General features: G+C 52.3%; 5 protein-coding genes across 5 annotated transcripts; all 5 read right to left on the reverse strand.

The window, feature by feature from the left end:
* Window positions 1-95: 95 nt before the first annotated feature.
* On the reverse strand, window positions 96-2,255 carry N0V89_009092 (uncharacterized protein; the record flags this gene model as incomplete). Its single annotated transcript, XM_056217845.1, is given in 2 exon segments — window positions 96-2,236; window positions 2,249-2,255. The coding sequence occupies 2 exon segments, from the start codon at window positions 2,253-2,255 to the stop codon at window positions 96-98; spliced, it is 2,148 nt and encodes a 715-aa protein (XP_056069401.1).
* Window positions 2,256-2,300: 45 nt separating this feature from the next.
* On the reverse strand, window positions 2,301-10,502 carry N0V89_009093 (uncharacterized protein; the record flags this gene model as incomplete). Its single annotated transcript, XM_056217846.1, has 6 exons — window positions 2,301-5,929; window positions 5,983-6,009; window positions 6,061-7,168; window positions 7,219-9,339; window positions 9,385-10,289; window positions 10,499-10,502. 6 exons carry the CDS (start codon window positions 10,500-10,502, stop codon window positions 2,301-2,303), a joined length of 7,794 nt encoding a protein of 2,597 aa, XP_056069402.1.
* Window positions 10,503-10,983: 481 nt separating this feature from the next.
* Window positions 10,984-14,208, reverse strand: N0V89_009094 (uncharacterized protein; the record flags this gene model as incomplete). The annotated part of the gene is made up of 2 exons (XM_056217847.1): window positions 10,984-14,131; window positions 14,201-14,208. The coding sequence occupies 2 exons, from the start codon at window positions 14,206-14,208 to the stop codon at window positions 10,984-10,986; spliced, it is 3,156 nt and encodes a 1,051-aa protein (XP_056069403.1).
* Window positions 14,209-14,464: 256 nt separating this feature from the next.
* N0V89_009095 (uncharacterized protein) lies at window positions 14,465-17,558 on the reverse strand (the record flags this gene model as incomplete). The annotated part of the gene is made up of 2 exons (XM_056217848.1): window positions 14,465-17,447; window positions 17,551-17,558. The coding sequence occupies 2 exons, from the start codon at window positions 17,556-17,558 to the stop codon at window positions 14,465-14,467; spliced, it is 2,991 nt and encodes a 996-aa protein (XP_056069404.1).
* A 1,189-nt stretch (window positions 17,559-18,747) lies between these two features.
* On the reverse strand, window positions 18,748-22,427 carry N0V89_009096 (uncharacterized protein; the record flags this gene model as incomplete). Its single annotated transcript, XM_056217849.1, has 3 exons — window positions 18,748-20,758; window positions 21,166-21,172; window positions 22,424-22,427. 3 exons carry the CDS (start codon window positions 22,425-22,427, stop codon window positions 18,748-18,750), a joined length of 2,022 nt encoding a protein of 673 aa, XP_056069405.1.
* Window positions 22,428-24,347: the final 1,920 nt, after the last annotated feature.

The raw sequence follows: 24,347 nt of genomic DNA on the forward strand, positions 1-24,347 counted from the left end.
GAAATAAGAAAGTGCAGAGAATCATCGGACGCCGTTATCGACCGATCTTCAAACCACTGCTAAAGCCAATATCAGTCTTTGAGGTGGCTTTGGGATCACTTCGACTCCTTCGGAGTGTCCCTCCGCTTGAGTCCGATCTTCCTCGCCAAAGCGCCCAGGCCACTTTGTTTTCTCTCCAGTCTCTCATTGTCGCCAAGTACCCCCTTGGCAGCAACCTTGCCCTTCTCTCCCCAAGGGCTCATCTCTTCTTTCTCAATCTGCTTCTTTCGCTCCGCAGCCAGCAGTCCCACTTGGTCCACAAAGACAGGCTTATCGAGAAGGTCCTCAACACGAACCTTCCAGCCTTCTTCATGATCGAAGATCGAAGCGATCTGAGCGATTCCCTGGATATCGCCACCCAACATGAAGAAGTCGGATGCTAAGTCCATAGCGGGAGGCGCATTGTTCTCGTTCCTGAGGTTCTGCTCCCACGCGCTGCGCAGCTTGCTCGAGATTGTAGCTAGCTCTTGCTTGGAAAGCCCGGTATCGGTGGGAAGTGTCAGAGGTTGCTTCTCGTCAGACTTCTTGCGTGCCGGTTCCGACGTGATGGTTGTGGAGCTCTGAGAGCCAATCTCCGACTGAGCTGGCAGCAGTGTGTAAGGATCTTCGGAGAAGGTAATGACATTTGCGCAAAGCATGTCAAAGATGTTTTGCGTGAAGCCGGCAGTCAGCGTGCTGTTGGGTGCATATGTCAGAGTCACCTCAACCTCATTTCCAGCCTTCGAGGTCGAGAGAATTGATATGTCAGCGAAATCTTCTTGATTGCCCGCAGCGCCAATCTTGAATTCGATGCCGCCGAGTTGAAGAGTGGCATCCTCTGATTGGATGTTCTGGTTGTGCTGGAGCACGCTGGAGAAATTCGTCCAGTCGGGCCAGTCTGTGCAGTTCCGCGTGATTTCCCGGAAGCCCAGAGACTCATAGGGCATGTTGTTGATCTGTTGCTCTTGGATATAGCCGAGGAGATCGAATACGGTCCACTCGGGGCGGTACACCACGCGGACAGGCACCATGTTGAGACAAGGTCCAATAATGTTCTCGACGTTTGGCACGCCACCGCTGCGACCAGAAACAACGTGACCAAAGACGATGTCGGACTTGCCAGCGACGCGAGCGAGAGTTGCTGCCCACGCTGCCTTCATGACAGTCGCCGTGGTAATGTTTATTTTAGACAACAGTGGAACCGTCAGTGTCTGCTTGAGTGTGATAGTGCGTCCGGCTGATCGTTGGTAATTCGGGCCGTAGCGATGCACAATCTCAGTCATCTTTGAGCCTCGTAGAATCTCACGCCAGTGATCGTGGGCACCTGCGACCGTCTTCGCGGTTTCTCGGACATAATTGCCGAAGCTGGGAGTGGTTGAAACAGGCAAGCCGTTGTAGCCCGCTTGGAGTGAAGAGAGCATCTTCCCGAAGCAGAAACCATCGTACTGCGCGTGTGAAAGTCGCAAGAAGATACGGTAGCGGCCGCCACTCTTTTGTTTGGCCACCACGAATTGAACGAATGCTTCACCAAGTCGAGGCCCATGTTCCCGGTCTTTCTGACGGAGCTCCGTTGTAAAGTCATCCAGGCTTTGATCGGTTTCTTGGTAGATGAAATCAGGCTGAAGCTTCCTGAGTACAACTTGAAGGAAGCGATCTCCGTAGGGCACGAAGACGGTTCTTAAAATATCGAAGGCCTGTACGATACGGAAGCACGCCTGTTTAAGCTTTCGAAGGTCAAGCGGCCCTTCTCCGTCCAGGAAGAAGTAGTTCAGCATCCACTTCGATTCGAGCAGTGTTCCTGTAATGGCAAGCGCCTGGAAGTCGGTCACAGGAAGAACATCGGTAATGCCACCCTTGAAAACTTGGACCTTCGAAATAACACTGTCAACGTTAGGGTCGCCAAGCAGGGATATCGACTTCTGTGTGGAACCCTCGTGTATCGTTTGGGGCATAATGCGCGTCCCGCTGACCGTGCGCTGTGGCTGAGGTCTGCTATTTTGTCCATCTGCGAAACCCGACCACTTCTTGAACATCTGTTCAGTCTTTTCGTGCAGTTGGCGCTCTTCCTGAGCTGGTGGCGTATTTCCGCCCTCGGTAGTCTTGTCATCGATGGCTTGCTCAGATGCCATGGACTGAAAGTCGCGCCAGGCTGTTACAGTGCGCTCTGGAATCTGAATCTTCGGCTTGGAAGAGCTTCCCGGTGCATCCTTGAGGCTTTCTCCACCAGCACGAGACATGACTTCGTCAATGACCTCACCAGCGACGCGAACGACCTGTAATGTTTAGTCGTTGTATGTTTCTTCTTTGGACGAACTTACTCTAGCCATATCTGCGAACGTCGGGTTCTTGAAGACATCCGCAACAGTCATCGACAGTCCCTCCTCTCTTGCAGCCCCGACAAGTCGCATCGCAATGATGCTATCCCCTCCTAGTTGCTGCAGGCTGTAAGGATACGCACGATAGTCCATGATCGGTATACTTACAAAGAATGAATCATCCTTATCAATCGAATCCTCCACCATGTCCAGTAGGTCGCTCCACAATACTAAAAGCTTCTTCTCCACGAAATCCGGCGGCACTGATTTCAAGGCTTCGGTCGCCATCACACCAGCTGCAGCCACCATATCGGCGGCGGTCTGAATCCTGCTCCCGGTATCACTAGCCGCGCTCATTCGCCGGGAGCGCATAGAAGTCGTGCTCATTCGCCGAGAGCGTATAGAAGACGTTTCAAGATGTCTCCCTCGGTTGCTCTGCGATGCCCGTCTTGCAATCATGCCTGCCATTTGATTGGTCATCTCACTGACCGTTGACTGTGTGGCGATTGGCGGAAGTTTGTTCTTCTCCATGACCTGGCTCACGATCTGGGGTACCATCTCGCTGATGATTGACCGAATGAGGTTGGTCATATCAGGACCATCCATTGCGGTAGGTGTTGGCGCTTGGGGAAATTCCACTCTGGGTATGGAACGAGTAGAAGCCATGGGGTCCGAAATCTCGAAGCGAGGACTAGACATGGGCGATCGAACTGAGGGCGTATAGACTTTAGATCTTCGTGCTGTCTTTGGTCTGTCTGTGATGACAGCATTAAGTTCCGCGACCGTCTGACTCGGGTCAGCGAGAACTTGGGAAAGGATCTTCACCAGCAGCGAAGAGACGTTTTTTGCTTCATCGTCGGAAACGGAGTCAGTCCAGTACGCCAATCGCACGCCCTCGTCATGCCTAGTTGTATCGATATTGACTGTCAACGCAAATTCACTTGGGTCACCGCCATCGAGGTGCAGGAACTCCACATTTGCGTCTGACGTGGGTTCAACTTCAGTTGCGCCTTGGTTTTGAATCGAGACAGCCGTGTTAAAGAGTGATTGACCGGAAAGACCAAGATCGTGCTGGAACTGGGCGAGAGAGCAATGCTGATACGGCAAACTCTCGATGAAGTCGTTCTGAACGTTCTCGCTCATGGCGAGGAGCGAATGCGAGTCGGACACTCTGACCCGAGACACTAGCATGTTGATGAATGCTCCTACTGCGTTCTCAATGTCGTTGATCGGGACATTGCGGCCGGACGTCAAGTAGCCGTAGCAGACTTCTGATGAGTTTGTATAAGTATGGAGTACCAGCGACCAGGCGGAGAGTAAAATATTGGCGAAGGTGATGTTGTTCCTCTCGGCGAGTGTCTGAATCTCGGAGAACCGGTTGAAGTCTACAAAGAGCGAATGAAGCTGTCGCTGTTTGCGTGAGTGTAGTGGCGCAATCGGGAAGTGACATGGCCGGACACCCTGTAGTTTCCCCTTCCAGAAGTCGATTGCTTCTTTCATGGGCTGCGCACGTAGATATTTGATGTAGTCGCTGTACAGTGGGCCTTCATCACTGGACAAGCGGCCCTCGTACGCCTCTTCTAGGTCATGTCGGATCACAGCGAGTGACCCACCGTCGATGACGACATGGTTGATCTCCATCTTTACCACAACCCTGCCCGATGTAGTCTGAACGACAGAGAGCTGATGAGGGAGACGAGGCTTCCTCTTCCCGTTCAAATGGCGGTATTGGATGGAGTCGAGCTTTGTGGTGAGCTCGCTGTCGGCACAAGTGACTGTGTGGGCGCCGGTGTCAGGCACACGCACAACTACCTGGTCGAATACACCACCTTTGCAGACGCTGTCGACGAAGAGAGTGCGCAAAGCCTGATGACGGTCAACGACCTTCTTCCAGGCGTGCAACACACGCTGCACATCCACGCGACCTCGCTTCGCTTTCAGTTCAAACGTAGTGAAGGACCAGTATGCGCTTGAATCCTTGATCTGACTTAGTATCATACCTTCTTGCACAGCAGCGCATGGATAGATGTCTTCAACTTGAGGATATGAAACACCGACTGATCCGAGAGATTTGATAACGCGGTTGAGGCGCTCGTAAGAATCCAACGGTAGCAGAGGGAAATCGGATAGGGTTGGCTGAGGGGTCTCTATCTCAGATAGAGTTGAGACGATCTCCTCGAGCGTACGTTGACACTCGGTTATCCATCGGCGGATGCCTTTTCGGTTCTTCATCATCTGGTTGTACATGAAGGTAAAATTGATCTTGCCATTTTCGACCGAGGCGGAGACCTCGAAGAGGGCAAGTCTCTGGAGTTCTGCCCCGGTGTCGGTCATGCGTGCTTCGTCATCCTCGCTAAAGTGTACCGGCTGGAAGAGTGCATCTGCAGCCTCCAGCTGTTGCATCTTTCCGAGGTAGTTGAAAAGGATTTCCATAGGCTCATGGTCGCCAAATCGACTTTGTCCATCCTTCGAGAGGTAGCGATGAGCAAAGTATGGACGTCCATTGTCCGTGACCTTCCGCCGAAGATCTTTGACTTGACGCACGGTCTGGACAACATCGTCTTCATCTTCGGCGATGGCGACATGCACTGGGTACATCGTCGTGAACCAACCAACAGTCCTTGACAAGTCCAGGTTGCTGAATTCCCATGGCTCACGACCGTGTGTCTCGTTGAAGATGGTCGGTGTCTTGCGCGTGACGAAGACACGCGAGAAAGAGTGAACAATCGCTGCCAGGAATAGATCGACGATGTCGGTGCGCAACGCGCTGTGGTCTCTCAGAGCCAATGCTGAGATCTTCTCATCTAACGAGAAAGTTTCACGTTCCACGTCGCCGTAGACATTAGGACGCTGGTCGAGACCCCAGAATGCCAAGTTGGCAGGCTCGACATGGAACGATTGCTTCTGAATTGCCGCGGTTTGAGCTGGTTCCGCTGTGTGCGAAAGCTGCTTCTCGTTCCATGTTGCGAATGGAAGCCCTTTATGCAGTTCGACTGATGCTGAGGACGTGAGGCTCTCTTCCAAGTCTCCCAGGATTATTCTCCAGCTCACAACATCGATGACAAGGTGATGCGCTGTGAGGAACAACACTTGCTCGCCCGTCGGTGTGTTGAATAGTACCGTTGCGAATACTGGTCCATTGACAATGTCAAGACTCTTCTGGGTTTTACAGACGAGTTCAGGTAGGCCAGAAAGGCGAATACCCTCCTGAACATGGAACGCATACGCGTTCGAGATATCGCTCGGTATCGTCTGAGTCCACTCGCCGTTCGTATCCCTGATGAATCTGGCGCGAAGCATCGAATGACAGCGAACGATCGCATCGAGGGCGCTCTTCAAGCTGGAAGGAGCCGTTTTGCGAGCTAACCGGAGTGTAAAGGACTGGTTGAAGTGGGAGTTCTTGTCGTCGCCCAAGCTGTGGAAGTACAAGCGCTGAATGGGGGACAATGCAAACGGCTTATCGGTCTTATCCTCTCCTGTTTCCATGATAACAGAAGCTCCAACACTTTCTGCGAGGTGAGCGAGCGATTTGCTCCGGAGAACCTGGTTCAATGTGATATTGATGCCTTCTTTTCTGCATCGCGCCAACAGTTGCACTAAGACACATTAGTATCACACCGTAAGAAATGAGCAACGTAAAGATACTTACTGGCCGTAATACTGTCACCACCAAGTGCTAATACCAATTAGTACCATACTATTCGTGTGGCGCGCGTTGTAAACTTACAGAGCCATGTCTTGTTCGGCTTCACCTCGTCGATTGGCATGTTAAGGACCTTCGCCCAAATGCCTTGCATCTTGATCACGGCACCAGATGCCGGAATGGCCGGTTCCATGCTGTTCTCAATATCCAGGATCATGCGGTAGGTCTCTTCATCCATGTCTCCAAGCCAGGCTCCAACCTGCTTCCTGTCAAGCTTCGCTGAAGCCAAAGCAGGGATGCGAGGAATCGCAATCCACAACGTTGGAACCATGTAGGGTGGCACCAGATTTGATAGCCTCTCCTTTGCAACCTTTATCTGCTGGAGAACGTCCGGTTGGTTCATTGGTGCGTTCCAAGGCTTGTCGTGCGCATCAATATCAGATTGCACCCGGTGGAGCGACACAACAGCTGTCAGCTTCCTCTTTGCGGCACCCGACTTCGGCAGCAAAACAACAGCATGTTTGACGGTCTCATCAGCTTGTAGGTGGTGTTCAATCTCACCGAGCTCCATGCGCTGCCCTGCCAACTTGATCTGGTTGTCTTTACGTCCTAGGTAATGCACGCGACCATCAGATGCATACCTCACTAGATCGCCAGTACGATAGATTCGAGAAAATGCCTCCTTCGAGAATGCTTTGATGAACCGAGGATTCTCGATGAACACTTCGGCGGTCTTTGCGCGGTTATTCCAGTAGCCTCTAGCAAGGAATGGGCCCTCGAGACAGAGTTCCGCGACGGAACCAACTGGAGCGAGTTGATGTGGATCCTCTGGGTTGGTAAGCCAAGCACGACCACTCTCAAGCGCGCGGCCGATGATTGTAGACTCGCGAGGCGTCGAGCCAACGACGTTCGAAAGAGCAATCACGGAAGCTTCTGTAGGACCGTATGCGTTCAACAGCTGGAGACCCGAGCCCCACTTCTTGATCGTTTCTGGTGTCAGAGGGTCTGCGGCTGATGCGAACGTCTGGAGAGTCGGCACGCTCTCCGGTGATTCGATAACGTTTGCAACAGAAGGCGTCAGGCAAGTCCAAGTTGCCTTCAGACTGTTGATAGCTGAAGCGATATCTGTGGTGCGACCTTCTTCCGAAGGAACACATACGACCGCACCGCAGCTCAAGGCAGTGAGGATTTCCTGAATCAAGAGTCAGTAATGCTTAAATACTCATTTCGGGATGTACTTACTAGGACGGAAACGTCGAAAACAAATGAGGCGAATTGGAACAGCCTTGAAGAGGGCGTAATGTCGAGAGACTTGCGCATTGCCGCAGAGCTGGTCGCAATGGCTCTATGTTCGATAGTAACTCCCTTGGGAACTCCAGTGCTACCAGACGTGTACAAAACGTAACAAATGTTGTCTGGTGTTGCGCGCAGTGACACTGGAGCTTGGAGCTTAGGGAGCTGGCGGATGGCAGTCTCGCTGATCTTGACAACTTTGCCGACGATGTCCGCCATGCGAGATTCGTACTGTGGTGAGCATAGAGCAATCGACGCATTGCAATCTTGGATAATCTGTCGGTGACGGGAAGTTGGGTGATCCGGAGACAGAGGGACGTAGCCCGCGCCCGAGATGAGGACGCCCATGATTGCAACTATAGCCCAGCGCGACTTGTCCACACAGATTGGTACAAGCTTTTCAGGACCAGCGCCCAGCCTTATGAGCTCTTGCCCGAGCTGAGATGCCAGATCGCGAAGCTCACCGTAGGTGAAGTCGCCATCAAATGCTGACACAGCAGGGGCATGCTGGTGCGCGGAAACTTGTTGGAGGAACAAAGAAGGCATAGTGTCGTTGACAACGAAGGGTTCTGCAGCGTTGAGGCTCCTCACAAACTGTGTATCCTGCTCACTGAACACTTGAACGTCGCGAATGTTGCCCACTGAATTCAGCTGCGCTAAGATCGAATCGAATTGGTAGAGGATACGCTGGACTTCCCACGAAGAGATCACATTCTCGTCGTAGTATGCCGTGATGGATATGCTTGTGTGATTGGTCTGACACTCGATGACCAGTGGGTAGGTGAAGTACTGTCCTTGAATTTCATTGTTGTGATGAGACCATATGGACTCAGCTGGCTGTTCACTACCAGTCTGGATGATGAGTAAATTCTGGAATTCGCACGCAGCCGCGGTATACTCGTCCACACGTTTGAGCTCGGCGAGGCCAAAGTGCTGATGAGGTATGCGATCCGTGGCGACTTGGGCGATGTTTCTTAAGAGGTCTAGGACGTTACCGTCGCGGTTGACTTGCACCCTCGTCGGCACGGTTGTCAGAGTAGGGCCGCATATATCGGTAACACCAGGCACCGCGATGTCGCGACCAGTAAGCGTCTCTCCGAAGACAACATCATCGCTACCAGTATACGCCGACAGTAGAAGAGCCCACGCAGCTCTGATTACAGTAGGTGGCGTGATGTCTGTATGTTTTTGTCGAACGAGCTTCGCAGTATGTTGCAATGTTTGTCCGTTAGGTGTTTCACTGGTGTTGGTGTGCTGCTGAGGAAATTGATAAGGCGCAGCACCAGCAAGATGGTACTTCCAAAATCCTGCGGAGGCGTCTCGGCTGGTGTTCTGGAGGTACTGGATGAATCTGTTGTAGGGAACCTTCGGAACATCGGAAGATCCGGATTGGTAGACTTGTTGCACGCGGTGCAGCAAGAACCCAATGCTCCAGCCGTCATACAGTGCATGGTGAATGGTCCATACGAAGAGTCGTGCAGCGGATGTACGAACAATGGCATATGTTGCAAGCTTGCCCCCAAGGTAGGCCGGCAGATTGGCAGCCTCGTCTTCGGTCTCCTCGAGGGTGGTCGCCTCACGCCAGGCAATAGGATCCTCAACAAGGACAGCCTGCATAAAAGTGCCCGACTGGAGCTGGGCGATACGCGTTCGCAAGAGATCAACCTCCCGGACAACCTTTTCCCATGCGGCCTGGAACTTTTTGAGGTCGACAGAATCCGCGAGGGCTAGGACGTGTTGCGCAACGTAAGCGCCCGGTTGCTTTATTGAGAGCGCAACGAACGCTTCCTGCAAAGGACTTGGCGGATAGGCATCTTGAATCTTGTTCTTTGGTACGCGGCAGATGTCGGAAAGCTCTTGGACCACCTGGCCTCTTTGAAGATCGCGGGGCAGCAATTCGAATGTTTCGATCGCGCGCTCGATCCTAGGGCCGGTAGCAGTGAGCTTACATTTGGCAGCGAGATCAGATATCTTGGGTTGCTGGAAGATGTCGATGACCGAAAGATCCAAATGTTCAGCTTGTGCAGCGGCGACAAGTCGCATCGCGGCTATGCTATCGCCACCCAGTCGCTGTGATGGTTAGTGAAGGCTGCTACTGGAGGATATCGCACTTACGATGAAGCTATCATCCGCACCTACGGATGATAGTGGCAAGTTCAGCACTGATGACACTAGTTTCTGTAGTCTCCTCTCGGCCTCGGTCTTGGGTTTCTTCTTATGCATCGAGTTCGCCAGCCGGTATGGCGACAATGTCTCTTTGCTCAGATTTTGCACCAACACTCGCATACGATTGCGGTCTAGCTTTCCAGCCGGCGTCCAAGGCAGCTTCTTCATTGGGAAGAAGATTGATGGGATCATGTACGCAGGCAGAACGCCGACTAGGGAATTCTCAAGCGACTTGCAAACCTCCCGCACGTCATCATCCATCGGTAGAAGCAGTTCGTCAGATTGCGGAAGGTCGGATGACGCAGGTTGGACAATTTCTCCAGAGGACGCTCGCGGGTCATCATTGACAGCGAAGAAGACAGCCAAAGCTTTAGCAGAGGTACGGCTTGCAGGCGCAACGAGCTCCACCGCTGACTGGATGTTGTCTGCGAACTTGTCGTTCACGTGAAATTCGATCTCTGCTAGTTCGATTCTCCGGCCATTAAGCTTGATCTGTGTGTCCTTCCGACCGATGTAGCTGACAGTGCCGTCTGGGTTGTAACGGACGAGATCTCCAGACTTGTACATCCTCGAGGTCAAGAAAGATCCCTGGTCCGAGGGAAGTGACGAGGCCCAGGTCGGATTGGTAATAAAAGCCTTTGCAGTTTTGACTTCATCGCCAAGGTAACCCCGAGCGACAGTATGTCCCTCGATGAGAAGCTCACCGACGGCTCCGATTGGCATGAGCTTGTCATGGTTGCGGGGATGAACAACCCACAAACGGCACGCAGAGGCAAGTCCAATGTTCCTTCCATCTATATCGGCCGTTTTATGGATAGTGCTGGCAATGACAGCAGTTTCAGTCGGTCCGTAAGCTGTGCATCAATTAGTCTTGTTCCATAGCTCATAATGCGCGCGTGTTGCTTACCGATCACAAAGTGGAGCCTATTCTGCCACTTCTCGGCCTCAGCTGCAGGCACTGCCTCACCACCTGCAACAAGACTCTTCAAAGTCGGCAGTTGCGTTGGCTTGAGAGTGCTTAATACCGATGGAGTCAAGAGTGACCAGGTAGCCTTCATCTTACGCATTGCTCCTGCAGGGTCTGACATTCGCTCGTCTTCAGTTGGCACGCAGATCGTTGCTCCTACCATAAGGGCCGCCAGAATTTCAAGACAGCTGGCGTCGAAAGTATAGCTTGCAAACTGGAAGGTGCGCGAATTACTGTTGATGCCTATCTCGTGAGTGAACGCTGCTGCATTTGTGCAGAAGGCTTGGTGCGGAATGATGGTTCCTTTGGGTTTGCCTGTTGTGCCGGAAGTAAACAAGCAGTAGGCAGGGTTATCTGGAGTCGCATCTGACTTCAACCGCAATCCCCTGGATAGTGGAAGCTTGTTGACAGCCAGGCGGTCGACGATGACTGCGTTACCGATAACCTCACTTGCTCTGGGATGGTAGGTCCTCGAGCATAACGCAACCTTGGCACCAACATCGGCGATGAGTTCGCGAAGGCGGGTGGGTGGATGTTTTGGGTCTAAGGGTACCTAATAGAGCGCAAGTCGTCAGTGTATGCTATGAAGAATGGGTATGTCCACTTACATAGGCACCTCCTGCCTTCATGATTGCGATCATTGCTATTGGCGCCCACGGGCTCTTTTCGAAGAGAATTGGCACGAACGTCTCGGGGCCAACTCCGAACGTCTGCAGATGAAGTGCCAGGCGCGTAGTGATCTCGTCGAACTCTTGGTAGGTAACAGTAAGCTCTGTACTTTCGATCGCTTTCGTGGACCGCGGCCGAACCAGGACCTGCTCCTCGATGACTTCGTGCACACATCGGCGTACAGGCGAGGGCAAGTCTGCATTCCAGTTCATGATCTGCTGCAAGCTACTCTCCGTGAACATATCGAGTTCGGTGACGGTGACATCCTTGTCACTGCTCAAGATAATGCTAGCAAGTATCTTTCCGAACGCGTCTACAATGTTCCGCGCTTGAGAAGGATGTACTTTGTCTTTCCAGAAGCCAAAGTCGACAGTTGCTCCCTCGTCTGAGACGTCTACGTTTAGTGTCATCAAGAATTCGCCCGGATCGGCTGCTTCAACATTTTCGAAAGCAAGTGTTGTTTTGGTAGGATCACGTGAAAGTTGGCGGCGCTGGAATGTGAAGACGGTGTTGAAAAGCGACGACAACTGGAGTTCGTGTTGAAGGTCAGCGAGCGAACAGGCCTGGTGAGCCATTGCGTCGACCGAGTGGGCCTGTAGCTTTTCCAGCAGCTGATGAACAGTGGAGTCATCTGATAATTCGAGGCGACAGATGAGCATATTTACGAAGCATCCAACAGCTTCATCGATGTTCTTCACCGGAACATCGCGACCAGATGCTACAACACCAAAAGACACATCCGATGCGCCCACGTAGGTGTGCAGAGTAAGAGCCCATGCCAGTTGCAGTACGTTGGACAAAGTGACACCAAACTTCTTGCAGAAAGCCGTCATGGGAGCAATATCCTGCAGATGAAGCTCATATGAGCCCATCTCATGGGGTCCGGGCACCCCGTCGTGAAGTACCGGGAAGAGGCACGGCTCCACACCAGTCAAATACGCTTTCCAGAAGTTTATATCCGCGTCGCGATTGTTTGTGAGAGTGTGAGCAACAAAATTGCTGTAGGCTGGTCCGACATCAGCCCTGGTCAGCTTGTGTCCGTATGCCCGTGCGAGGTCGTTGAGAATGATCGGAATCGAGGTGCCATCACAAATGGCGTGGCTCATTTCCAGCTTGGCCCAGATATCGCCTGCCTTGGTCTTGCAGATCGTGAAGCGATGGGGAGTATTGAATTCGCGGAAATCGATCAACGGCTGTTCCCGCAGTAACCGAGCCACTTCTTCAGCATCACAGTCTGCGATCCACGTGATTCTGCCAGGTCTGTTCTTGAATACGATCTGATCCATTAGGCCGGTTTTAGAGATGCTCTCAACGAACACAGTCCGTAGAATGGGGTGACGCTGTACCACAATTTGCCATGCCTCGGCAATCTTGCGTGGATTGATTTGCTGTCCGGCAGTCGTCGAATTGACTTCCATAATACAGTGGTACGAGTACAGCTCGGGATTTTTAAGCTGAGACAGGAGCATGCCTTGTTGCATGGGAGAAGCGGGATAGATGTCCTCGATGTCTTCGATAGCTGTGCCTGTAGGCAGCAACGCTGAAAGCTTTGACATGCCATTGTAGGTCAGTGGAAGAAGCTTGAAGCTGTCGAGGCTTGGCTCGGAGCGCAGCTGAAGAAGTTGGTCGACAGCATCGACAAGCGTTTCTCTGCATGCAGTCATCCAGCTCTTGATCTGCGATTGCCGGCTCATCCGGCGGTTGAAGTCAAAGGAAAGCTTGATCGTTCCTTGACTAACGAGTGCAGTGGCTTCAAACAATGCAAGACGGGGAGTGGTTGCGCTGATGTCCGTTGTCATGATGTTCGGCATCCTCTGTAGCAGGGCGTCCTTGCGCTCCATGTTCTGCATCCTTCCAAGATAATTGAAAGTTACCTCAGCAGGCCAGTGGGATGCGAAACGTTCCTGGCCTTCGCCAGTGAGGAGTCGATAGGCAAAGTAGGGTCTGCCCTTCCCAGGAGTCTTCTCTCGGAGGCTCGAGACCCATCGAATGGTGCTGACGATGTCTGTAGGGTCTTCGGAAGATACAGGTAAATGGATGGGCGCCATAGTAGTGCACCATCCTACTGTTCGACTGAGGTCTTGAGAGTCGAACGGCTCACGACCGTGACCTTCGTTATGGATGGTCGCCGTGTGTCGGTCTGGGAACGCCTTGCGGAAGGACTCCAAGAGCGCTGCAATAAATACATCGACAGGCTCGGTGGCTAGTGCGTCATGCGCACCTAGAATCAGCATCGAGTCCTTGGGACTAAGCTCGATCTCCTCGCTGATAACATCGCCGTTGAGATTATCCGATGCATCTAGACCCCAGTAATCGAAGTCGGCGGGCGGAATGCTAGCCAAGGGCATGACCTTCTCAGCAGATTCCTGACGAGCTTGCGCGGCTTGCTGTTGTGTCCAAGCGTGGAATGGGAGACTCTGAGGCGGAGGTGCTGTGCCATTGAGCAAGCTCTCAAGATCCTCTAGAATGACACCCCATGAAACGACGTCAATTACCAGATGATGTGCGACCAGCGCAATCGCCTGGGAGAAGTCGTCATCGATGTCGAAGAGGTCGGCGGAAAAGGTCGGACCGTTCACAATGTCCAGTGTACCTTGGCTTTCGTCGATAATCGGTCGCATAGACTCTTCTTTGGCAGACTTGACTTGATGATGCCGCAACCTGAAGGGGTTGGGAGACTTTACAACGCTTTGCTTCCAGGTTCTTGATTCGTCTTGGGAATAACGAGCTCGCAACATGGGGTGGATGTTGACCAGAGCGTCAAGCGCTTCTTCGATTTCCTTCAGTTCAAAGGACCGAGCAAGCTTAAACACCGAGCTCTGGTTGAAGTGGTGGTAGTTGTCTCCAACAGTGTCGAAGAACAACCTTTGTATAGGGCCGAGGTCGAATGGCAGATTGTAGTCCTGGGGCTGCGATGTCGTGGTTGCATTGTTCCTGGTGACAGACACTCCCGCAGCGAGAGCAGCAATTGACTTCGATTTCACGATGTCTTGAACGGAGATAGCTAAGCCTTGAGCACGGCACATTGACGACACTTGCACTGGAGGTAGTTTATTAGTACTGTCCGATGAATGGAGCGAATTCAACTCACTGGCTGCGATGCTGTCTCCTCCGAGTCGTAGGAAAGACTGGCTCATGCGGATGTCTTCTGGTGCTAGGTTGAGAACCTTCGCGAAGATCGCCTGCAGCTTTCGGTCAACAACATCTGCATCTTCTTGAGGATCCTCCAGTCCCAGAGTCGCGATCGTGCGGTATGTGTCGTTGTCCATGTTCTCGAGCCATTGAACCACCTTCTTGCGATCCATTTTCGCAGATGGCATCAGTGGAAATTTCGATATGGCAATCCACAGCGATGGTACCATGTAAGATGGGAGACGTGTCTCGAGACGCTCTCTAATTGTCGCAATGTTGAAGGAAGCGGTGTCTTTGGGCAGTAATTGCAGCTCTGCCTTCGAAGCGCCAGATACCGCCACATCTCGCAGTGAAACGATGCCGACGAGACGCTTTGCGCATGGCCCGGATTTGGGGACAGATGCGAGTGCATTCTGGACTACAGGGTCCTGAATGAGATGATGTTCTACTTCGGTCAACTCCAGCCTCTGCCCTCTCACTTTCGTCTATAAACCGGTTTGTTAGCGATATATCATATCGTTCATCTCGTGGGGAACATACCTGATTGTCCTTGCGTCCGAGATACAGCAAGGTACCATCCTCGTTGTATCTGACGAGATCTCCCGTCTTGTAGAATTTCCTTGAAGCACCAACTTTCAGGTCATCTCCCATCAACCAATTGACCTGTTCAACATAGGCATCGGCGGTCTTCTCAGGATTGTTTAGGTAGCCAGAGCCAACTCCCCCTCCTTCCAATATCAGCTCACCTACTGCTCCGACAGGAACAAGTTGGTGGATATCATCTCGAGAAACTACCCATCCTCTGGCTGTGACAACCTTACCGAGGTTGTTTGGCTTCGTGGTAGCAGACATGATATTGACAGTCGCGATGGCGCTACATTCGGTAGGTCCATAGCCGTTACACAAGATTACTCGATCGGCCCAAGTAAGCAGATCCTGCTGAGACATGGCCTCCCCGACCAACAATAGTGTCTTCACGGTAGGCACCTGGGAAGGTTGAATCATCCGGACGACCGAGGGTGTGAGACAAGCCAAATTGACCCTCATCCTGTTGATTACACCAGCGAGATCGTTCGTCCTTGAGCTCTGATCAGGCACACAGACGGTACCGCCCATGATCAAGGTGCTGAAGATCTCGATCAGGCATGCATCGAATGTGTAAGAGGAGAACTGCAGAACGCGAGAGGCCTCGGAGATACCAAAAGCGGGAGCAAAGGCTGCGGATGCGGATGAAAATGCACGATGACTGAGCACAGCTCCCTTGGGTTTACCAGTTGAGCCTGATGTAAAGAGTACATAGGCAGTCGTGTCGCTCTGAACAGATGGGAGGCTGTGAGGTTGCTTCGTGTGGTCGTCGGTAGCCTCTCCATCAACAACCAATGCCTTGCAAGGTATAGATCTGCACAAAGCTTCATGTTGCGAGCCACAGAGTATGAGCTTGGCCTTCACGTCATCGACAATCTCACGAAGTCGAAGAAGTGGCGCTTCGAAGTCGAGCGGCACAAAAGCCGCACCGCACTTCATAATAGCGAACATAGCCACGATGGTCCAACCTGACTTGTCGAAGCATATCGGTACGTAGCTATGCGGTGCAACACCAAGGGAGATGAGCCGCGAAGCGAGCCATGTGGTGCGCTGATCAAATTCTTTGTATGACATCTCACCGATGTCCCACGAGTCGATCGCGATCGATGTAGGGCGAAGGATGACTTGGCTCTGGGAGACGCTGTCGTGAATGCATCTATCCACAACGTTGACCGGCCGACTATTCCACGACGAGATCACGTCTTCGTCCGCGGAATTCAGCATGTTCATATCACCAAGTACGCCTTGGAGAGATTCTTCTTTGTTGAGATGGTTGATGAAGAAACCAAACTGCTCAAGCAGGCGTTGAACGAGCCATGGCTGTATAACCTGGCCGTCATAATGAGCTTCAACTTCAATGCCAGTATTGTCGACAGAGCAGTTGAAGATGAGACCGTAGTTGAAGAAGTTGGTCCCAACTGCGCCCGTGCTTTGCAAATCCCACAGTCCACCTTCAGGATCTTTCAAGCCATCCCCACTTGCGATGACCAACAAACTCTGGAATTCGCATGCAGCGGCTGTGTCCGAACTAAGCTTGCGGATATGCTGCAGTCCAGCAAACTGGTGCGGAATCGCAGCGGAGGTTTGGCGTTGCACCTCTCGGAGATAGTCTCCAACGGTAACCTGACGATTTAATTTCAGGCGCATAGGAGATGTCGTAATGGTAGCGCCGATAATGTCTTCGATGCCGGGGACAGGGACTTCGCGTCCACTGTTTGTCTCTCCCCATAACACGTCATCTGAGCCAGAGTATGCTCCTAGCATCAAAGCCCAAGCAGCCCGTATCATAGAAGGCATGGTGATATCTGTTCCGCTTCTGCGAGTGACGGGTACATGGTGATGGAGTTGGCCAGAGGCTTCGACCTTGTACTCGGGGCTCGGTAGTTGTGGAAACTGAGGGGCAACGATGTCTTCGAACATCGAAAGCCAGAAGTCATCTGACTGCTTCGCGTCCAGTGACGTAAGATACTTGATGAACCTCGAATAAGGGACCGGGGCGTGCGATGCTTGGGTGGTGTGCTGATAATAGCTTTCAACTTTGCCGAGGAGATTCGTCAAGCTCCAACCGTCATAGATTGCATGATGCGCAGTCCAAACGAAGAACACAGAGGATGTGTCTTGTCCGACAATGGTATATGAAGCCAATGGACCTCCAGACTTGGCTGGGAGATGACGGTGGGCGCTGCTAATGTCTTCCAAACTGTTCAGTTGTGACCACTCCACACCGTCGCGCAACACTACCTGTACGAAGCCTTGGTCCTCTACATAGATGATGCGTGTGCGCAGTATGGCCTCTTCCGCAACAACCTTGTTCCAAGAAGACTGGAAGCGTTGTACATCGATGTCGATTGGCAACCGGTAGATTGTCTGAGCCACGTAGGAGCCAGGTTCCGTCGCTGAGAGCGCGATAAGTCCTTCCTGAAGTCGACTACACGGATAGACGTCTTCGATAGAGTCTGGAAAGACTCCACACTCGGATGCGGCCAGATCCATTATTTGACGCTTCTTGTGTTCTGGAATGAGCTCGAAAGGAGCCACCTCCGGCTCAGGAGGCGCGGAAAGCTCTTCCGAAGACAAGAGAACGGCAGTCGCCGCCAAGTCTGCCAGTTGCGGGTGTGAGAATATGTTAGAGACAGCAAGCACAATGCCTTCTTTGCGACTCGCTGTGACTAGTCGCATTGCCTAAACGCGCAGGTCAGTATAAGTAAGTAAAAGGGAGTGAGGTACGAGGTGTCTGCATGCAAGACATGCCGACTTCGTACTGGGGCATTACGTACACCTATGGAATCGCCTCCGAGGCGGAAGAAGGAATCATCCGCGCCAACGGAATCGGCGGGCAGATTCAAGACAGAAGCCCAGAGTCGCGCAAGTATCGTTTCCGCAGGACCTGAAGGTGCTCGGCCACTCTTGCCAGCAAGTCGGAAGATATGGAGATCGTCTTCGGGGATTGCTTGAACAAGTTGCCGCAACACTTTTCGGTCGAGCTTCCCAGATGTTGTCATTGGCATATTCGTCATGGGTACGAACATAGAGGGAACATAGTATGATGGAAGAGCGTTCGCAAGCGCGACTTCGGCCTCTTTCACCTTGGTTCGCACGTCTTCCGCCATCTCTCCGACTCCCGGAACGACCCCGGTTGATGATTCAGTCAGGCAAACGAAGCCCACAAGAGCCTTCGTTACTTTGCTGTCTGTGAAATTGACCAACTCAACGGCAGACTGGGCATTGGAGGGAAGGGCGAGCTTCAAATGATGCTCAATCTCGCCAAGTTCGATTCGTTGACCATTCAACTATCTCGTGTCAGCAAACGCAACGTATTGTTTCACATTGTCGACTCACCTTCACTTGGCTGTCTTTCCTGCCCAGATACATGATTTCTCCTGCGCCAGTGTAGTGCACCAAATCACCTGGGAACAATTAGCTGCGTTCGCACACGGCATTGAAGAGGCAATGAAGACTTACCAGTGCAGTAGAACCGGCGGCTGTGCCCATCATTACTACGAGCCCAAGCAGGATCCTGGATGAAAGCTAATTGAGTCTTTTCTGGATCCCGTAGATAGCCACGAGCAATGATTGGTCCTTCAATAAGAAGTTCACCTTTGCATCCAATGGGCACCAAACGGTTGCGATCTGCTGGATCCACGATCCACGACACGCTGCCGACCGCTCTACCAATGTTAGTAGGATCATCACCTTGCTTGAATGTCTTGAAACTCTTGAAGGCGGAGTTGACAGAAGCTTCGCTAGGTCCGTATTGGCCCATGACGTGCACATACGGAGACCACTGCTCCAGTACTGCTTTGGTCAAGGCTTCTCCGCCAAGGGCCAGACCCTTGATTGTGGGTACGTCTTTGGGGTTCAGCAGCGATGCAACTGTGGGCGTCAGGTCCATGAAGTTAGCATCGAGTCGGGCGATTGCGCCCGCAAGATCGTTCATACCTAAGGACAAAGCCCCCGAGTCAGTCAAAGAAAACAAACAGAGTGTATGAATACTTACGATCGTCTTCGGACGGGACGCAGACACAGCCTCCTCTTTGAAGTGTAGTGAACATCTCTTCTAGAGAGTTGTCGAATGTGTAGGACGCAAATTGTAAGAACCGAGTGTCACGCCCTACACCCAACCTACTGCCATGGGCATACGCACTAGTAACGAAAGCTGCGTGTTCCAGCACGACACCCTTTGGTCTTCCAGTACTTCCACTTGTGAAGATGACGAATGCAGGATTATGCGGTTCAACAGCCATGCACGCCGCACCTTCGACGTCTGATAGATCATCAAGTAGTACAGAGTCAACAACAACGACATCCGGAGCGATATCTTCGAAAAGCTCCGAGCGAGCAGCCGTAGTCAAGACTACTTGCGCTTGCGTATCCTCCACTCGCGATTCAAGTGCTGGCTTCGGGTGCTTGGCATCAAGCGGGACTGCTGCTCCACCGGCTTTGAGGACTGCCAGCATGGCAACGACAGCGAAAGTGCTTTTATCGAAACAGGTGGGAACGAACACTTCTGGACCAACCCCAAGGTCAACGAGATAGTGCGCTAAGCGCTCGGTGACTGCGTCGAGCTCAGCATAGGTGTAATCGCCATCGTGACCTCGGATCGCAGGAGCATCGGGTTGTGCCTTCACCCACTCCTCGAACCTGCGATGCACACACTCATGGATGGTATCATGCATGACGTTCCAATCTTGAATCTTCTGCCAGTGCCTCCCGCTGAGATTGTCGAGAGAGCTGAGACTGTGTTCTGCGTTGTGGAGAATGTTCTCCAAAGTACGCACGAATGTACTGGCGACGTTCTCTGCCTGCGCAGTGGACAGGTAATCCGACCAGAAGTCCAGGTCGATCATAGCAGCCTCATCAGAGACCTCGATATTAATCGAGACTGGGTACTCAGTAGGATCGTATATAGGTGCCTTCTCGATATACTTGAGTTTCTCATTGTTGGACGTGTTCTCGGAGGGCAGGCGTCGGTAGGATAATGCAGTATTGAAGAGATTCGCGCCGGCTAGATCCAACATATGCTGAACTTCAGCAAGTGCAATGTGTCGGTGCGGTATGGAATCTATATAGTCGCGCTGGACGTCTCGGATGACATCTAGCAGTGATCGTGTACCGTCGGTCAGTTGCACGCGGCAAACCAGGGTGTTGATGATAGGTCCCACCATATCCTGCACGCGTGGAATGTCATCAGAGTCTCTTGCAGAGGTGAGGTAGCCGAAGGTCACGTCGGGACTATCCACATAGAGACTGAGAGTGACTGCCCATGCTGTGTGGAATATGTTTGCCAGCGTGATGCCGTGAGCATTGCAGAACGCTTGTAGATCGAGAATGCTAATATTGCCACAGTCCACGCGAATATTCTGCAGCTGCTTCTCAGAGGTAATGCCATCGTTGAGCATTGGGAATGAGCAGACTTCGCTCCCTTTAAGGTAGGACCTCCAAAAGTCTTGGCTAGCCTCCTGGGGCTGGTTCATGAGATATGCAATATAGTCGGCATACGGCGGCCCATCCTCGGCAAGGATGTTCTCGTAGGCCTGTCGCAGGTCTCGGAAGAGTACGCTCATGGAATGCCCATCCATGATGGCGTGGCTGATCTCGAGGCAGCAGAATATCCTGCCCTCAGTTGTGCTACAGATGGTGAATCGATGAGGAGGGTTGCTACCGTTTTCATAGCTGACTGAGCGTTGCTCTTCAATAAGCCGAAGTGCTTCTTCTTCGGTCGCACATTGGAGATGTACGATGTTGGGGTCGGCACTTTTCAAGACGACCTGGTCATACAAGCCTTCTTCAGCGCCAATGTTTTCTAGAAAGATTGTGCGCAAGGCAGGATGTCGCGCGACGACCCTTGTCCAGCTATCGGCAATGTCCTCCCATTTCGGGTGTCCGTTCGGTATGGTAAGCTCGTGAATGGTCACGGCCGCATAAAATCCTGCGTCTTTGGATTGGGAAAGCAAGAGTCCCTCTTGCATACTAGAGCATGGGTATGCAGACTCAATCTCATTGGCTGGAACACCCAATTTAGAAAGGCGGTGAAGCATAGCCTGGAAGCGCTCTTCGTTGAGTGTGAGTAATGGGAAATCGCTTAGGGTCGTCCTGGGCGTGATCGAGGGTAAGCTTTGTATCATTCCCGTGAGTACTTGACTGCAGCTCGATACCCATTCTCGGATACGATCCTGGTGTTGCATGTGGCTATTGAACGTAAATGCGAACTTGAGCTGGCCTTTGAACACGATGGCAGAGATCTCGAAAAGGCCAAATCGAGGGGAAGCGTAGCCCACATCAGCCGTGCCACCAGCCCCGCGTGTCTCGCCAGCCATGCTTTCGAGCGGCTGTAGTAACGCATCCTTTCGTTCCAGTTGCTAGCAACTGTTAGAGACTAGCTTACTTTAATGCGGTAGGTATTTATGAACTCACTTGATATTGTCCAAGATAGTTGAAGCTGATCTCCATTGGCCAGTGAGTGTCATAGAGTTCCTTCCCGTCCTCGGTGAGCACCCTTTTGGCAAAGTATGGTCTACCATTGAAGGGTATCTGGCGTCTGAAGTCCTTCACCATGCGAATGGTCTCAATGGGGTCGTCAGAAGGTGTGACGGAGATGGGATAAACAGTGGTGAACCAGCCCACTGTGCGGGTGATGTCAATGTCCGAGTCCCAGGGCTCTCTGCCATGTCCTTCGTTGAAAATAGCTGGAACGGATCTGTCATCGAACACTTTCACCCAGGAGTGAAGGAGTGAAGCCAGCAGAACCTCTACTGGCTCAGTTCTGAGGGTCGCATGGCAGTCACCCAAAAACAACGCAGTGAGGTCTCGGCCCAGCTCGAAGCTTGCGTGGCCGGCATTACCATAGGTGTTATCCGCATGTTGAATACCCCAGTAGTTGAAATCGAGCGCTGGTATATCCGCGGGTGGCAGTATCTTATCCGGTCGCAGCGTCTTAGCGTGGTCACGCTGCAACTGCGCCCACCTCTGGAAAGGTAGAGCTGGTGGCAACAACGATCCACCCGTTAGTAGTTCCTCGAGTTCTTCCAGGATTAGACGCCACGTCACCAAGTCGATAACAAGATGATGAGCTACGAGAAAGGCGTGTTGCTCGTTGCCGAACTCGAACAGATCAGCGGCGAGCAGGGGCCCAGTCGCATGGTCAAGACATTTCTGAGAGTCCTCGATCATGTTATCGACCTGCTCCTTTGTTGTGACTTCCTTATGGCGGAACCGGTAAGAGTCAGAAATATTGTCTGTAACACGCTGCTGCCACACTTGTTCATCCGACAGTGCGAATCGAGCTCGGAGCATAGCTGGCGATGAACAGTAAGCATGAATACGCTGGTATAGACAAAAACGATGTTCACTTACAGTGTCTGCCCACAAGCGTCTCGACAGCTGCGCGGAAGTCTGCTGCATTGACATTACGCTGGACTTTGAGGTAAAACGACTGATTGAAGTGGCCATGTCCCTGGTTAGGAAGCTGGAACCAAAGCGACTGGATCGGCGTCAGATCGAAAGGCACGTTAATTTCCTCAACAGCGCGATCCGCGGAGACCTGGACCTCTTTCACCAAGGTAGCCAGTTCTATGATCGAGCGCGAGCGTAGGATTTCCTGAACACCAACACTAATCCCTTGCTTCCGGCACTGACCCATCATTTGCACTAGATGCACGTTAGTCTTGTACCAACAGGCTATGCGCTTGTACCTACTAGCAGAGATCGAATCACCACCTAGTGACAGGAATGACCGGTTCAAACCAATCTGCTCGACTGGCAGGTTCAGCACACGAGCCCAGATCGACCTCAACAGACTTTCCCGCGAGGAAGCGGCTTCTTCCTGTGAAGACGAGTCTGTAGTGGTTGGAACAGCGTGTTGGTAAGTCTCGTCAGCCATTGCATTGAGCCATTGAGAGGTCCGCTTTCGATCTAGCTTTCCAGATGAGAGGAGAGGAAGGGATGCGACTGCGATCCACACTGTGGGTACCATGTAAAATGGCAGTCGAGTGGAGACCCGAGCACGTATAGCCTCCACAGCAGCATCGGCTGTAGTCTTTTCCTGACCTTCGAAGAGAACGAGTGGCTCCTTCTCCGTTGTGTGTTGTGCGAGAGTCACAACGGCGACCAGCCGTTCCTTACAAGGTCCGGCCTTGGGCAAGAACACAAGATTATGCTTGACCAGTGAGTCAAGGTTCAGATGATGCTCAATTTCCAGGAGCTCGATTCTTTGCCCATGATATTTCTGCGAGCCGGATCAGTAAGGTTCATGGAAGAGCATTGTAGCATTGTCCGCTTACCACTTGATTATCCTTACGTCCTGCGATGGTAAAACCACCGTCGGGTCGCTGGATTACCAGATCTCCAGTGAGGTAGCCTCGGAAAGGCTGACTAGCCCATGCGACGTCTGTGACAAAGGCTTGTGCTGTCTTTTCTTCATCGCCCAGATAGCCTCGACCAGCAATGTGTCCCTCAATCAGGAGTTCGCCGGTGCACCCGATAGGGAGTCTGCGGTGACGATTCTCCGGGTCAACAACCCAGAGGTGACAGCCGACAGGGAAGCCAATATTCTTAGGGTCCGAGGTTGGTTGCATATGCAGGCTAGAGGACGAGCACACCGCGCACTCACTTGGGCCGTAACTGTGAAGTCGGTCAGTGAAGTCACAGTCATCATCACGTTTTGCTTACCCATTGATCAGATTGATTTTGGACCACGTTTCCAGGTTGGCTTGCGACATAGCCTCACCCATGAGGATGATGGTAGCCAGTGTTGGTACCATTGAAGGCTCGAGAAAGCGAACAAAGGTAGGGGTCAAACTGGCCCAGGTAATGTGCATATCATTAATCACTTTAGAGATGTCATTAAGCCTGTCGTTTTCATCTGGGATGCAAATGGTGCCACCAAACATGAGTGGGGACAAGATCTCTAGTACTGATGAATCGAAGGAGTGGGCGGCAAATTGTAATGCGCGCAGAGGCTTTGTATCGAACCCAAGTCCTACAAAATGCGCGCTTGCTCCCGTGCAGTAATTTCCATGCTCAAGCAGGGACAGCTTTGGCTGGCCTGTAGTGCCTGATGTTGGAATGATGTAAGCCGCATTGTGGCTCCCGACACGACTTTGAGGCCGCTCTGCAAATGGCGGAAGGGATTCGATGAATTCCTCGTTAACAGCAAGAAGGTTATCTGCAAGGCCCTCGACAATATGGGACTCGGAAGGAGAGCATAGGACGACTTTGGCACCGACAGCATTGATGAGGTGTTCAAGACGCTCTCTGGGAGCCGCAGGGTCAAGCGGCAAAACTATGAGAAAGTCAGTACATGTTCAATTCACTGTGAGACTTACATGGGCCTCAAATGCCCATGGCCTCGGACCGATGTTGATTGCGGCGTGGGGAAGGCGCGGGGTGCACGATAAGGAAACGACTACTTACATGCGCCTCCCGCAATCAGCACGCCAAGCACGGCAACCACATTCCACCGCGTCCTGATACTCGTCAATATATCGAACGTCAACTCATCCACGAAACTCACTTATGAAAGCACAAAGGGACAATCACATCGGCGCCTACCCCGAGCTCC

This window comes from Didymosphaeria variabile, assembly GCF_027946475.1.
Source record: "Didymosphaeria variabile strain IMI 356815 chromosome Unknown scaffold_6, whole genome shotgun sequence".
Taxonomy (NCBI): domain Eukaryota; kingdom Fungi; phylum Ascomycota; class Dothideomycetes; order Pleosporales; family Didymosphaeriaceae; genus Didymosphaeria; species Didymosphaeria variabile.